The 12,322-nt window shown below is 54.3% G+C and overlaps 1 protein-coding gene across 1 annotated transcript in view; it reads right to left on the bottom strand.

The window, feature by feature from the left end:
• Nucleotides 1-12,322, bottom strand: part of RAP1GAP2 (RAP1 GTPase activating protein 2) — a gene marked incomplete at its 5' end in the record, with an annotated part of 72,578 nt that overhangs the window by 8,113 nt on the left and 52,143 nt on the right. The window contains 13 exons of the mRNA XM_084299445.1: nt 251-337; nt 654-725; nt 1,428-1,583; nt 1,818-1,947; nt 2,541-2,641; nt 3,598-3,681; nt 4,651-4,704; nt 4,894-4,972; nt 5,517-5,620; nt 5,867-6,076; nt 6,386-6,418; nt 6,947-6,991; nt 7,204-7,239. Coding sequence (XP_084155571.1) covers nt 251-337; nt 654-725; nt 1,428-1,583; nt 1,818-1,947; nt 2,541-2,641; nt 3,598-3,681; nt 4,651-4,704; nt 4,894-4,972; nt 5,517-5,620; nt 5,867-6,076; nt 6,386-6,418; nt 6,947-6,991; nt 7,204-7,239 — 1,191 coding nt within the window. The remainder of the gene's footprint in view (nt 1-250; nt 338-653; nt 726-1,427; nt 1,584-1,817; nt 1,948-2,540; nt 2,642-3,597; nt 3,682-4,650; nt 4,705-4,893; nt 4,973-5,516; nt 5,621-5,866; nt 6,077-6,385; nt 6,419-6,946; nt 6,992-7,203; nt 7,240-12,322) is intronic.

The following is a 12,322-nucleotide window of genomic DNA, read 5'->3' as shown; positions in this document are numbered from 1 at the left end:
AGCCGGGGCCGGCCTCGGGCGCGAGGACGCCCGCCTGCTCGCACTGCTGGCGAGTGCTGGCCTGGCTCAGTGCCGGGAAGAGCAGTTTGGGAGGAGAAATGGAGAGAGCCCTCTGCACCCCGCTGCACACCTCCCAGCCTTCACACAGGGCACCGCAGGGTGGTAGGGGGTGGTTTGGGGTGGTACGGGGTGTTGCAGGGTGCTATAGGGCAGTTTGGGGTGGCGCGAGGTGGAAGGCAGTGAGCGTTACCTCCAGCTTTGCAAACTTGTCTGACTTGCAGCAGGCGTTCTCAGCATTGATGAGCTTGGTCAGCAGGAACTCCCTGAACTCAGGGCTCTGGGGGAGCAAGAGAGGCAAGGCTGAATACCAGCCATCATACTGCTCCTGGCAATTCTGGTAGCGTAACCCTACGGACCCAACAACGAGCAGTGCCCCGGGGAGCCGCATCTGCCACCCTGCAGGGGTGATGCTGCACGACGACACACCATGCACGGCCTCCTGCCCTGCCACAGACTCGCAGTCCTCGCTACCAATAATGTGTGTAAACCCCACAAATCACATTTCCCCCCAACAGGGCATGCTCTGAAGCATCCTGGACACACACACGTATATTCCTCCTGACTTGGTACACGCTTTCAGACCCATTTCTCACCTTCTGAAAAACCGGCGGGCTCGGCAGCGGCGGGCCAAAGGAGGGGACGTCCTCGCGGGCCGTGACGGAGACCTGCAGGGCCAGGAGGAGCCGGTGAGGCAGGGGCACGAGGGCAGCCCCCAGCGTGGCCCCTGCACCCCAGGCGATGCTCCCAGCCTGGCAGAGGTGCCCCTGCCTGCCGACTGCGGCACCCAGAGCTGCCAGGGCAGGACTGGCTGCAGTGCTCTTTACATTTACTTCCTATGAACTTTGTTTTCATTCATGGCTCTAAGCGGTGTGCTTTCAGCTTGAAATGTGATGTTCTACTGACCTCCTGATGGAAAGCAGAGGGAGAGCAGGGTTTATGCTACCCACGCTTGAGTGCTGTGTTTAGGAGGGCATGAGCTGTCCTGAGGTTTATTCAAGTATTTAGTCAAAAAATCCTTATTAAAAAGTCCAAAATTCTTAATAAATGAGCATACACCTGTGTATGTATACACACACTACGTAATAGTACATACATAAATATTTGTGTGTATACATATGTACATTCAATATATACATACTCCGGTTATGTATATATCACTGAGTACACGTAAATGAATGTGAAATTTGGAATTTAAGTCTGTCCTACTGCACAATTACATACAAACAATGCACATACACATGAGCTGGGCGTGAACTGCCTGAAGAGGAAGCAAAGACATCCGTGAGAGTGAGCAGAGCTCCACAGGCACCATCTCATGCCTGGGGCCAAAGCGAACATCAACACGTGCAAGTTGAGATTCCCCCTACCTTGTAGGATGTGTTATCTGTCTCGGGGTTTTCCACCTGTACAACAATGTAGGCATGCAAGAAATTGGAGGCAATCATGTCTGGGACGAACGGCGTGTTCTCTTCTTGAAAGATAATTGCCACAATGTCATTGCCAATGTGTCTCTTCCTCTGCAGCTGAGCGGAAAGGGAAAACGTGGTTGGTAAAAGCAGGCAGCTCTGCCACATCAGTGCTGTGTGTGCAGGCTCCTGCAGACCAGGAGCACAGGCGGCAGCAGCCTTCCCCGGCACACAGGGGTCAGGGTGCTCTGGAGCACGGACTTCCGTGGCTGTGGCGCTGGGTAGGTCACAGCTCCCACACGGCTGTAGCAGCGACACATGGCTGCTGGAAGGCATCTGTACATCTCTTACCTGCTGTGTATCTCCTTCAGTAAAAGGCAGCTTTGTAGAGACATGAAACATGATCTCCCTGTCCCTGAACACGGTGTACACAGACTCGGCTCCCGTCTGCCCGTGGCTGACATCCAGGCCTCCTCGAAAACTAGAACCAAAGAGAAATTAAGGGAGAAATGAAGAAATATTAATTGAAAGCTTACCAAAGCCTATAGGCGGTTGTCAGGGACAAGGTGATAGAACAAACCAGCTCATTTATCTTTATCTAGTAGCTAGCAAATGGGAGAGAACAAATCATGCGTCATATATTGTAACTGAGCATCCTGGTACTAGTCTGGAGCTCAGGGCAGGCAATGTGGTCACAGCGACGGGCTCAGCACTGGCAGCAGCCGTGAGCATCCGCAGCGGCCACGGGGCCAAGCACTGCACGGCTGCTCCCAGCCTGGCTCTGCTGACCCTGACCCTGCAGCACAGCGCTCAGCACAGTGTGTGCTTCCATGGAAGTCTCTCATTTACAGCTGAGTGTCACCAGATATCGTCTCCAAACAGCAGGATCTTTTCTCTTGGCAGTTCCAATTTTTCTGGAAAACTCCCTCAAGTTTGAAAAACAAGCCAAGGCTATATTTGCTTCTGCTTTGTACTGCTCATGAATAAGATGACTTCTGTTCTCGCACGAGAGGTACTTTACATACTATATGGTGTCTTGTTGAATTTATATATAAAACCATTTTTTTTACTTACCCTTTAAAGTCCTGCAGTGTTATGGTGTCTCCCAACAAATTCAAGAAGTTCTTGAAGGCAGCGCTCTCCTCATTATTGCCAAACAACTCTTCCTCCTGGGTCTACAGGACACACAGGCCCATCTCAGGAGGGCAGCCAACACAACAGGGCTGCGCCCCTCCCGGCTGCCCACACCTCCCAGCAAGGCAGGACAGGGCTGGGCTACGGCCACACTGAGGGGGCTCCGGGGGCCAGGGACATCCCCATGCTGCCAGCACCCGCTCTGCACCACCAAACGTGCTGTGCACTGCCACAACGTGCTCAGCACCCGCTTTGCACCACCGAACGTGCCTCCCAGCTGCCAGCGTGGGCAGGTTCAGAGCCCTTTCAGCCACCAAGAAATTCCAGCAGTAAAGCTGCTGAGAACAACTTCTGACCAAGAGAAAGAGATGTGAGGATAAAGCAGGGGTAATACTGGAACACAGATTAATATTTCATTGGAAAAATCTAAGTCTTAATCATCCTCTGTGTGGTATATTTCAAAACAACAAGACCGTAATTACGGTCTTCCATGAGTTACTCAATCCAAAATAAAATGCAATATGTAAGGATAATTAGGGTGCCTGTCAGAATAATCTTTGGTAAATTATAAGACTCGGCTGTCTCCGTGCTTCGCATCCAGTGTTCCTAGGCTAATGAAAGCATTTTCAGCAAACGCATGTCTGCATAGCCTACAGCCTTCCAAGACAAATGTAACGGTCTCACTGTCTAAACATACATCTGATTAAAACACCACGGCTGCTAAAATGCATTTTCACATCCATTTTTCCCTACAGCTGCTTGCAGGCTGATTTTCATACTGATTTTTCTTCAGCCACATCATATTTTGAGTCAGGGAAACATCCAAGTAGTAAGAAGTGCATTATTCGTAAGGACACCAGTGACACAGTGTCCTTAAACATTGTCCCAAAATTAACTACAGGACCAAATTTCAGGCTCAGGGTCCCACACATCTCCTGACAAACAAGCCCTGATGCCGCAGGACTCATTCTGTGAGCATGATGCAGGGATTACTCACCTGCCTGAACTTCTGGTAGATCACACCAAACTTAAACGTGTTATTGACTTCGTGTTCATCGTAAGACACTATCATCTGGGACGCCTGGAGTGAAACAAACCACAATTTCATTCGGCTGTCCAAACCCACAACCACCGTAGGGGCCCCACAGCCTCCTGCCCACCGCCACAAGCGCCGGCCCTGCCGTGGCCATGGCGGGCAGCGGCCCCGCTCTGCCGAACCAGCTCTCACTGTGTGGGCACGCGTCTGAGGCGTCTGTCAACCTGACGTGGGCAGCGGCTGCTCTCAGACTTCCAGGTGATGGTTTGGTAGCAGCACGAGTAATGAAAATGGATGAATGGATTGCCTTGATCTCGGCTACATCAAAGGGCGGTGAAACTGCCTCGTAACACACTGCTGGGCCTGCCACATGAGAAGTCTGCCACATAAAAGGTAGTTGAAAATGACGGATTTGCTGTGTAACTTCCCCATAATGGGTTTCTGTGGCAGCACAAGAGCTCTAGGCCAAGCGATCCCCGAGTGGGGGGATGAGCAAGTCCCGGCCCCGTCAGCAGTGAGGGCAGCGAGGACAGCCTGCCGTGCCCCGCAGGGACTGCTGGTGAAACACCGCGTCCCGCCACACAGCCAACCGTCCATCGCAGCTCCCCTTCCCACACAGCTTCTCAAGCACAAGCTCAACACTTTTCACCGGGTTTCAAGTCAACCTTAAGGCATCAAACCAAGGCCGTTTCACACCTCACAGCCTTTCTCTCCTTCTCCATGGCCCGGGGCAGGTGCTGTGATGCCTGGGAGGACAGCTCCCAAATGAGACCATGGTGGGTGCACGCAGGTCCTATCCCAGATCCTGTACTGCTGAGCCCAGATAAAAACAGTATCTTACACCCTGCATCTATACAAAGCACTGAGGGGAACTTTCGCAAAGGGACAGAGCTAGGAAGATGCAGTACAAGTGCCTACGCTCTGTATCAGAGCTTCTAGGTCATGGGAGAAAGAGAGAATTAACCCTACCTGTCCTTGGCTGAATGTGCAACCAACATGGGGTAAGATCCTCACCTTGGGATACAGAACTGGGTTAAACTTCAGTCCGGAGGCATCATCACAGAAGGCCTGGGAGCAAGGGAAAAGTGTCATCAGCCCCCGCAGGAGTGCTGGGACCCTGCCTGGAGCCTTGCCAGCAGGCAGCCACGGGCAGCCTGGCCTGGGAAATCTGAAGGAACGGCTGCCCCACAGACCCAGCATGGTGCAGGCTTTGCCACGCGCTGCATGCCTGCACAGCAGGCACCCCGTGCCGGTTACCTTTGCTATCTGTGGGATGCTAGGCAGCTTGCTAAATCCAGCCAGAGGGATCCTTTCATGCAACGTCTTCACTTTGGATCTGGCAAAGAAAAAGAAACGAACGGATGTTCGGGAGGATCCTGTGATACCAGATGCACCGGAGCTTCCTTGCATGCCAGCCATGGCTGGCTCTGTGGCGTGCTTGCCGCAGGAGGCTCTGCCAGGCCCTGGGAGATGTTCTGCTGGACTTGCTGGGCTGGGTTAGCAAGCAAAGGCTCATTTTTTCTTTTAATCTCTGCAGATCTTAAAATATTCATAGTTCGGAGGAGAAATGAGACAACAGTTCAGCCACCCTGGGCCTTGTCAGATTACAGGAAGGACAGTGACAGATACGACAGATATTACCCAGTGTCACGGAGAGTTCCACACTCAGTTTCAGCAGCATATCAAAGCCTTGTGTTCATTATCAGAAGTCAGGCAGTCACTACAGGACAATGCCTCTGGCTTCCCACCCAACCCAAGCCCTTCCATGCGGGTGACACGTGTGTGCTGCCAGCACACCCGCAGCATTTAGAGCAGAAACAAAGCAAGAGCCTTCCAAAGAGAAAACACTTGGCTAAGCACTGTGCTTCTTTTCTCCATACCTGAGTATAATCCTTAAGTATTCAGTGCCATCTGCCTCCTCACACTTAATAGAAAGAATCAGATTTCCCAGGCTGCTGGCCGTACAGTAAAAATTTAAATGGTCCTACAAATAGAGAAAGCAGGTTAAGGTGGCTCAGCTTGTGCACAGCAGGAGACTGCCCTGCGCCCCCCCGGCTCCTGCAGGTGGCTGGGCACCGTGGCCGTTGCTGCACACCAGCCATCCCTTCTCCTTGCAAGAGGGCAAATTGTAAAATTTGCCTATTTTGCTCACAATTGTAGGACTTTTTTTTTTCTCCTGGGCAGGGTAGGAGCATTTTTCAGCTGCCTCCTCACTGCCTCTAGCACCTACCTTCCCCAGAAAATGCTTCCTGTAGGCTCTGGCCTCTCCTTTGCACTCCAGCTTGTACCCATAGGTGCTGGGGCTGAGGTTTTCCTCCTCCTCCTCGCAGATGCTGCTGTCAGACGAGGTGGGCGTGCCAAGGTTTTCCGGGTCTTCAATCCAGTATCCCCCGAACTGGGGCAGGATGATCAGTGGGTAGGGGCTGCCCTTATCAAGGATCTGGGGAGGAACAGGGAAGCTGGGCAGTGCTGGGGTCCAGCTTTGGGGCCTCATTGCCCCCTCCCCGGCTGCCCCTCCCGCAACAGCCCCTAGCCCCGCGCCGCAGGACAGATCCTGCCCCTCTCCAGTGCCTCTTCCCTCCCCTTGAAGAGGGCTCCTGTGCTGCCTGGGAAGAGCTCAGCCACAGAGGTGGAGCAAGGGGAGAGGAGATGGGGTTTGCACAGCTCCTGCTGGGAACAGGATCTCTGCACGCTCCCCTTCTGTCGGCACTGGGAAAGGCATTGCCCGAGCGTGTTGCAGAGCACCCACCTCATCGATGCTGGGGTACGGGATGTAGTCTTCCTGGAAAAAGGAATCACAAGACCGCCTATGAGTATTTGCTCCCTGCTAGCCGTCCCCTAAAACCACAGCCTTCCCCAGCACAATCGGGGAGTGCTGCCCAGTGAGCTGGTCCTGCCAACCCGCACCCCAAACCTGACCCAGGCGCTGAGTGGCGAGATTGGGCAAGGCGGCTGAGCCCCCAGCACGGCCCGGATCTGGCCTGTGAGCCCCCAGCATCCCGTCCTGCTGCTCCCTGCTCCCCCACCCAGTTAGTGGTACAAGCTTCCCCATGCCTCATACAAAACCCAGCCATTTTAAATCACTCTCCGCTGAAATACACAGGTTTGGACACAAAGCTGGATTAGAGATTTACAAGCACCACTCTCTTATCTTTGCGATTCAATCAGCGCCTTGCTTTTAGATAACACTGAAATCCTTTTTAGTCCTTACAGTGGCTGTCTTTGGCTACAAACATTAAAGCCCAGATTTGTAGAGATAAGGGGGGGTGCTTGAAAAGATCCATGCTAGAAAAAAAATAAATCAACAAACCTTATGCTTTTGGCTTCCAGTTCTCTGTTCTTCAAGTTTTGGTGCCTGTTTGGAACAAAACCAACAGACAGAATAACAGAGCTGTTTCCAGCAGCACAGGGGGTGCCAGCAGGGCAGGGCAGGACATTTCAGGACAGTCACCCTGCGGCAGCGGCAGGAGCGGAGCCGTCTGCGGGGAGCTGGCACACCGCGAAATGGGGACGGGCATGGGGAGGGCAAACCTGGGAAACAGGCCTCACCGACACACCGCTGCTCACCTGCATTTTCTCCAGCATTTCGAAGAATTCTGCAGACTGAAAAAGAAAAGAGAGAAATCTGTCTAACTGAAGCGGGCGCGAGGTCAGGCAGCCCCAGCCCAGGCCATGGCCGGGCGCTCCTCCCGCTGGCAGCCGGCAGCCCCGGCAGTGCCCAGCGCCTTGGCGTGCCTCAGAGCCTGCCCTGCAAAGTGCAGTTCAACCTGCAAATAACACTCACCCCGGACAACTTCCCAGCCTGCCTTGTGTAAAGTTTGATAAATGCTCTTTAGTTATTTCTTTTTCTAATCACATCAGTGCTGGCACTGTAGTTTGGACAACCTCTTTGGGTCCCTTTTGTTCCCAGTTTTTTTCTCAGGCTGTTCAGTCCCCCGTTTCCAGCTCCCCACAGTGCTGACACAGGCTGGAGACGTGGAGCAGAGTGGCTCGGCTGTCCTGACCCCGCGGCTGGGCAGCATGTCCCGCTCCTGCAGCCTGTCACCAGCCCTGCTGCTGCCAGGGGTTGCCCTATCCCACCAGCATCCCAGCTCCCCAGCACCTCTGGATGGGCTGAGAGCTTGGGGCAGGCTCGCAGGTGCACAACCACAGACGAGAGGGGGGACTTGAGGAAATGCTGCTCCTGTCTCGCCCAACCTGCACTGCCCAGAGCCCCCTGCTCCTGTGCTGGTGCTGCCGGGGCAGCTGGGCACAGCAGGCAAGGACAGGAATGGGGCAAGGGCGTGGGGAAAACCCACTCTCTGTGGCCAGCACTGGCTCCTCGACGCATCGGCACCTGCAGGGCTGTGCCCTGGGCAGTACAGCCGCTGGGGACATCGGCTGCTTGGTCCCCCACCCTCACATGGCCTGTCCTGCTCCCGGGTACATGCAAATAGATTATCTAGGCAGACTCCAGCTGTCAATACTGGGGCACTCCCAGTAAACCAATATGTGGCTTTGCTGGAGATATGGTGAAGCAGCTTCTTTCCTCCTCTCCCCAGTCTCCTTTAAGCCACCTTTGCTCTGGCTATCCCTCGCTGCGTCTGCAGGAGGCTGGGATGATGGTTCACACTGCTGAGCAGAGGCTGGGGGTACGGCCTAATTCGGAATGGGCAGGGAGAGCAGGGAGCAGGACGGGCAGCAGCGGCACTGCTGGTTCTCTGAAGCTCTGTGCCGGACATGAGGCAGGGGCGTCACGGCAAAGAGCACGGCACTGGGGTAAGTAACACTGAACTCTAGACTAAACTGAATTTCTCAAAAGACAGAGAAGAGAGAAAAAAAAAAAAAAAAAAACAGAGAAGGAGGTGAAGAAATGAAAAACACTGGTTTTCTTTCTGATAAACATAACAAGCCAAAGTGAGGCTTGCTGCATGAGCAGCCCAGTAGCTGCGCCAGTTCACAGTGGCTGTGGTGGAAGGAAGACACTGCAGCACAGCAAGGGACTAGCACACCCCAGCAGCAGCCTTGGCCATATTTCTACCCTTAGACTATGCCCCTTTTTTATCGCCTGCACCTGCAGCAAGAAAAAAATGAACCCAGGGTTCAAAAGAGCTCTGTGCCCAAACTAGTAGCACTTTAAAAAGGCTTTTCCTTATTTCAAGCTCCTTTTAAGGTCCACTTCAGGTCTCTACAATGGACACACGCTCTTTGAGACAATTAAAATAGTTTTCAGGTCCCACTGCCAGCAGCCAGAACCAGACAGGCAAAACCACAGGGCTAAACCTGATCCAACTTCTCAAGTGAGTTCCGGTAGAAAATGTGTACACACATTTAATAAACCAAACAGCAGTCTGTACCCATTAGGAATTTATGCATACTTGAAGTTAAGCTTTACTGGGCCACAAATATTTTGATAATTACAGTTAAGACAATTATACCTTTGTGTCGCTCAGTCGGAAGTTATGTCACCTGCAGTGGAGTTAGCCAGCACAGAGTTTATCCTTACTCCAGTTGAGTCACTGAGCCTATCTGCTCCAGATTGCCATGACTGCATCTGCTTTTTAAATGCACGCAAAGGCAACATGAGTGTGGAAAGTCATTTCCCCTGCCACCTTAGGCAGGGCAAACCTGTCCAGTAGCTTGTACTAATGACCTCAGGAACACAAAATACTCAAGCCAAAAATGGTACAGTTGTTATTGTCTTCCTGCTCACGTGCCCATGCTCCCTCACAGCTAAACTTGTTACCCTGACAGCACAGAGAAGGGATGCACAGCATTACAGCCCAGCATTCCAGCACAGAAAAGTACATTTATTCCTCTCCTTCAGCACTGAGTCTGGCCCAAAGGCAGGTTAGCTGGGGCAGTGTCTGCAGAACCGTGCGCGCAGCACCCTGGAGGCACGTTGCAGCAAGCAGGTGCCTGTGGACTAGGAGCGACTCAGAGCAGAAGCAGCAGCACAGCCAGTAAATGCCCACATTGAAGGTTTACAAAGAAAATGACACCCAGAAAGAAAACTGAAAGAAAGAAGTTAGAAGTTAGACTGCATCAGAAGAGCGACTGAGGACCAAGCACACGGAGGTGCTCGCAGCCAGGTGCCTGCCCCGCACTCCCTGTGCTCCCTGGGGGCGGCACGGCACTCACCAGCAGGCCCCGTAGGAAATCCATCATCGTCCCCACATCGCCCCTGCCGCATCAGCCAGGACAGCCGTCTTCATGCCCCGGGAGCTGCTGCTGCTGCCACTCGTCCTGACGGGAGCCCAGTGCGGAGCGGGGAGGCTGGGCGCCAGCCTAGACACCATCCCCAGCCCCGACACCTCCCCTCGTTAATGTTTCTCCAAGCCAGAGGCACTGCAGGACTGCTGCTTTGTTATTTAAAAGGGTGGCTCCGCGGGGAAGTGCCTGAAACAGGTTGGGCAGGAAGCAGGCAAAGGTTTGAACACTGGCGCGGCTCTGGGAGGGCCGGCGGGCACGCAGGAGATGCAGTGGGGGAGCCAAGGGGAGGGCAGCAGGCGATGGGAAGGGGGACGCTGGGTTTGCTCCCAGCAAGCCCACATCCCCATCTCCCCAGTCCTGCTGCACAGCTACACCTGGCCTGTCCGGGCAACAGAGCAAGAAAAGCCCGGCACAGCCGGAGTTACCAGGCGGCAGGTACCATGTCCCAGCCACTGCCGTGGGGTCTGCCCCTCACAGGGACCCCCTCACCCTGTGACAGCCACACTGTGATGCAGGGTCCTGGTGAGACCCCTCCATGAGGCCACCGGTGCCGTGCCCCCAGGCTGCAGGATCAGTGCCAGCACTGCACGCACATGGAGCCACCACAGCCAAGTGCCAGAAATAGCTCGGAGCAGCCTGAGCCTGCCGCAAGTGCAGACGAGCAGAGGACATTTTGATTTTTCTTCCTCACCATTGTTTATTTTCAAGCTGGCAAGGTGCCACAGGCTGTCCCTTTGGAAGCAGGGTGCCCAAGCCCTGCTCCCACGGGCTCAGAGCTCAGGACCCTCACCCCTTCCTGCAAAGCACCTGGTCGAACACCACTGCCCGTGAGGCAGGGCACGAAGCAGGAGACTGCTGCCCCCCGACCCAGTGCTGCGGGGGCAACGTGTGTGGCAAGTCCCTGTGGTGCGGGGTCAAAGAGGGAAACAGGGACACCAGTGAAGGGGCTGGTAGGGGAAAAGGCCAAGGGAACATCAGAAAAAAAGTAATCCACCAGTTTTACACCGTCCACCAGGACAACTGGTTTTGCAGGAGGAGCGAGCTGTCGCTCACCGCCTCTGGGTGGCCAGCACCCAGCTGGACGGGCTCTGCCTGTGCCCAGATGGGTTTCAAACGCATTCCAAATACTTCCAAAACCCAAGCCCTCCCTTTTCTGCTTACTCAAAGGAAGGTGACCCACAAAGTCTCAGGACACCCAGGACAAGTCAGGCCCATCGGTGCCTTGCCACTCACGTGCCTTTTCCCCTTTCCCCAATGGGAAGCAGCAAATGCCTAATGCACAACACTCAGCCTCCCCAGCTGGATCCACCTGGCATCTGCAAGCACAAAAAAGCCACAGCCCTGCCGAGGGAGACAAACAAATCCCAACCATAAAACCTCACAGAATCAGCTCCGGACACCCCAGACTGGTGACCCAGAAGCTGCAGACTGGGCACCAGCACCAGCAGGGCTTTCCTGCCCCAGAACGGCCCAGGGAGGAGGCAGCACACCACTGCTTTGGCCCAAACGCCCTCGTGACTCTGCCAAAGATGGGTATCACAGCCACCAGGGACTCTGCTGTCCCTGCTCCCACCCCCTGCATGACCCTCATACCTTGCTGTGATGGGGATACCAGAACTCACACAGCTCTCTGGGAAGCACCTTAAAATCTCTGAGGAACAGTGCCAGACCAGGATGAGCACCGAGGATACTGACTCAACTCACTCCTGCTTCCTAGCTTCTCAGCAGCACGGCTAGATCCATACGGTTTTTATTCGTGTTTGGCAACTCAGGGGCTCCCCGGCACTTGGCAAAGTATCACCCATAGAAGAGCCCCAGCTCCACCTCACTTTTCCAAAAGGACACTTTGTGCCACCTGTAAAAGATTTTGCCATCCTTTAAACCTGCCATAAAGCAGAACAAGTCAGTAATCACCTTTTAATTGCTTTAATTATGTGATTATAAAGACGAAGAACAAGCAGTGAAGCAGGTGCTGCCAGCCTTGCCTGCAGAGCCTGGTCCCACAGACTGTCCTTCTCTACCACCAGCCTCGTTCCCCAAGGCCAGCATGAGCCAGTGTGGTGAGGTCCTGTGTGATGGAAGAAGGGACCCCCCACTGCCAAAATGCTGCCCCTGTAGCCCCCAGTGCAGCTCTGCCGGGAGGAGCAGGCCCCTGCCAGCAGGCACCCTGCCTCAGCATTTCCATGTAGAACACCATCAGGACAGAGCCAGAGGCAGAAGCTCTTCAGGACACAGGTGGTCCTGCACAGCGTGCGGATGCTCACGGTCCATCTGCCCCATGGCTCCAAAATTAGGAAGCTGCGAGGGAGCACTGCAGCAGAACGAGCACAAGGAGGCAGCAGGGGCTGCACGCTCGCTGTCAGAGCATCCAACCTGAACTTCTGCAGCTGCTAGCAGGCCGCTTAACACCTTTCTGCAAAACAACACAAACAGCACCAACAACTCACTTCCCTGGCAGGGCAGAGGCCCGGCAGGACGGCGATGGAGCGGCAGC

Source organism: Netta rufina, assembly GCF_964035555.1.
Source record: "Netta rufina genome assembly, chromosome: 21".
Lineage (NCBI taxonomy): Eukaryota > Metazoa > Chordata > Aves > Anseriformes > Anatidae > Netta > Netta rufina.
Note: the sequence above shows the minus strand (reverse complement) of the source record. Positions and strands in the feature narration are given on the sequence as shown.